The 3,670-nt window shown below is 41.3% G+C and overlaps 1 protein-coding gene across 1 annotated transcript; it reads left to right on the top strand.

The window, feature by feature from the left end:
- The first annotated feature begins 210 nt into the window (after positions 1-210).
- Positions 211-2,601, top strand: LOC111981433 (homeobox protein HMX1-like). The gene is made up of 2 exons (XM_024012702.2): positions 211-920; positions 1,678-2,601. The coding sequence occupies exons 1-2, from the start codon at positions 617-619 to the stop codon at positions 2,286-2,288; spliced, it is 915 nt and encodes a 304-aa protein (XP_023868470.1). The 5' UTR covers positions 211-616; the 3' UTR covers positions 2,289-2,601.
- The last annotated feature ends 1,069 nt before the right edge of the window (positions 2,602-3,670 follow it).

Below are 3,670 nucleotides of genomic sequence, written 5' to 3' on the forward strand. Positions count from 1 at the left end.
GATATTCTATCGATATTCAATGAATTGCACGTGGCCACCCTCCTATCAATTGAATAATTATTGCACGAGAACGAATGCATGCATGCAAATATGAATGGACAATAAAGCTAGAGCTTGCATAGACAGAAGTAGCCAATAGGAGGTACTGTGTCATTCTCCAAGATGTGGGCTCTTCTTCTACCATGCATCCCAGCCCAGGGACACGGCCGTATCTCTGCTTTGATTTGCTCCCTAATTGACCTAAATAACGTATCTGAGAGACAGGGTCCCTCCAACCCCTCAAGGCAGACTATAACACAGTGTAGTAGCTCAATGCGAGTAACTATCTTATTTTCTATAGTAATCTTGCTCGCTTCCCCCACTGTCCAATCGCAAGACGCAATTTCTTTGCTACGCTTGGATCTCGCGCGGTTGAATTTACAGTAGTTTATCTGCGGATTCTCTCAAGGTCTCACACTCTTCACTCGAGCTCTCATGGATARCTCGACAGACTTCGATAGAAATAGTAGACATAACTGAAAAAAGCAAAAGATACATCCASTAATGTCTAAACAGACCGTAAGTATTTAAAAGTTATTTATTTATCGGTGACTAGGTGGTTTGAAAACGTCGAAATATGCTTGATAAGGAACCGGAGTCTCAACATCATGRTCCAACGTCAAGAAGCTCATCATTTTCAATTGAGAATTTACTTCGCTCTACTACCAGGACTACAGACAGGCGGTCTACGACCGAAGATGAGTTTTTTTATAAAGAAACGGGACTGTCTTTCAACCAAGTCGCTGTCATTGAGAGCCGCTGGGGCCAAGTGGAGCGTCAAGTGTCCTACTTTGGGTTAAACGCCCAACGCCTTGCTGAAGCCGGTTGCATTTCAGACTGGTGTGGGACATCGCCCAATAAAGCTTGCAGCGATTTACAGAGTAAGTGTCACTTTTGTTAATTGGCCCTTATGTTTATGCCTGTATGAAAGAGACATAGCCTAAAAGCACACCAAACTGTAGCTTGCTTACTACTAGCTGATAGCATACACTGTTCAGGCTGATCCGCTCAACAAGGAGCATGTGAGGATAGCCTACGCATTTCCTCAGATAATGAGGGTAAAAACAACGTGAACGAGCTGTGATCTACAATGCTTGGAGGTTGCTGTGCGTAATGTTAGCCGTCATTTTCAATGGCAATACACRATACATGGTGACATGGCAGTAAAAATAGACAACATTACATAGCATTTTTTTGTCATGCATAGCCCATATATCCTGCAACAAACCATAACAGCACTAGTGTATTCGCTCTTACCCGGTGCGTAAAACATCTCCATGCGGTTCCTCTTTACACGGGGTATGGCACGCCACTCAAATACATTTCAAACGTAACATTGATTAGAAATTGAGTTTATAAACCAGAATTATGGTGCTTATACATTTGCAAGGCTACTGTGTTTCATTACAMGTTTCATTACAAGCTATAGGTCATCGTTTTTCAAGTCGATATGTGGCCTGCCCGCAGCACTTAAAAAATTCGACTACCATCGAAAAATGCAATAACGTATCAGGGTTGATATCATGATTGAGAGATGATCATGCACGTATTCATCTCTAGGAATATTGTCCGGTGCGTAAAATGTAGCAGAAACAGTTTACCAATGGCATTCCTCATGATACTCCCCGTTTATTTCAGGTCCGCAGTGCCACTCCAGCAACTCAGATGACCCCGGATACTCCCTACCAACCAGCGACCGGGATTCCCCGGCTCTACCGGAGCCAGTGGAAGACCACGACGAACGGAACGAGAGGGCAGAGTGCAGTCAGACAGACGACAAGGATGACGAAACAGGATCCTCCTGCTTCGCRCGAGACGACAGTGACACACCTGATACGAAAGCAGCTCGCAAGAAGAAGACCCGCACCGTGTTCAGCCGGAGTCAGGTGTTCCAGCTGGAGTCCACCTTCGACATGAAACGCTACCTGAGCAGCACTGAGCGGGCGGGGCTGGCCGCTTCTCTACAACTTACCGAGACTCAGGTCAAGATTTGGTTCCAGAACCGCAGGAACAAGTGGAAGAGACAGCTAGCTGCCGACATGGCGTCCACGAGTATCGCCTTTTCGGCTCAAAGGATTGTCAGGGTTCCTATTCTTTACCACGAGAACGCTTCACCTGGGACACTGAACGCAAACCTGGCACAGGTGTCGCCACCCTTAGTGGGTTTTTCGAGTACTGTGAATTTTYCCATCTCCCAGTTCACCCACCCCATGTCTTTTATAAGATCACAAATGACAGGCCTAGTGTGAGGCACACATTATTGGTGTATTATATTAAACTAACAATTTGAGTATTGGACACAGTAGAGACAATCCCTTCAAGAGTTTATTGCTGAGGGTGACTTTATTGCAAATCACCAAGATCACAGCCACATTCATAAGGGGATGACACTCATTGAGCAACCTGTGTAGCATATAGCCTCAACTACTTTATTTTAATATGCGCAATATGAGCATGGGGTTACGGGAACTGTATTCTTTCATATTTCATATTTCTTATTTAAACTGGGTTTCAGTTGACATTTTGTACACAAGAGTTGTCTGATCAATGTAAATAAAATAGATGAAGTGCACACCATGTTTCATGTTTATTGTGTTGACGAAAAGGCCTGCTTTGTATTCTCATAATTAGCACGAAGGTATATTATGTTGATAATTAGTCTCATTAAGATTCTGTCTGACCAGTGGCTAGGCCTATGTCCATTGAAAATACACTGAAAACCTAATCCAACCGCAGTAATACGCATTTTCCCTTTCATAATACATAAACATTCACCAGGATATTTTCAAGGCCAAAATGTTTATGCCCCTGCATTTAGGCCTAATTTGCGAAATTCCACACCAATGTTGAGTAGACACAGATTTCTAAAGTGACGACTGAAAAGACATTTCTTCTTATAGTTTATCAGTGTATTTTTTTAGGTTCAGTGGGATATAGGGGCACAGGTAATGGAACGTTWTACAGTTTTTTGACACTTCGAATTGAATGTAGGCCTATATGGTACTTATCATCAGACTGAAATTGTCAATAAAGTTGTGTAAAATGATTCATTAAATTAAATATATGAAATTAACCACAATAGAGATAATGGAAATTGTTTTTTGTCAAATTAGGACATTTTAATAAAACATTTAGAAATATAGGCTATAGGCCTCATATCCTAACATAATTAATTAACCTATTACATTTCTAAAACCTCAATCTCCCTAGTATGCTCAAAATAAAATGAAACTACAAGACGTAATTATGATTMATCTTTTGTAGAGTTAATATCAGTGCCCGCATAACGCATTAACGTTTCAATGCATATGATTAATKGGAGCAAAAGTGATAAAGTATAGGCCTACATAGCTGACAGCCTCAATTGTATGAATGTGACCACTTCAAATCAAATTGTACTGGTCGCTTACACATATTTTGCAGATGTTACCGCAGATGCAGCGAAATGTTTTGTTTCTAGCTCCAACCGTGCAGTAATACCTAACAATACAAAACAAATATTGTTTTCCACTCCATATAGGCCTAGAATATATATTTTAGCTAGCCATATGCCAACTCTTCATGTAATTCTGAAAACCATTGGTAAACATCTAAACAAACATCTTTGGACACTATTTAACTGTATCGTGAA

This window comes from Salvelinus sp. IW2-2015, linkage group LG3 (genome assembly GCF_002910315.2).
Source record: "Salvelinus sp. IW2-2015 linkage group LG3, ASM291031v2, whole genome shotgun sequence".
NCBI classification, from domain to species: Eukaryota; Metazoa; Chordata; class Actinopteri; order Salmoniformes; family Salmonidae; genus Salvelinus; species Salvelinus sp. IW2-2015.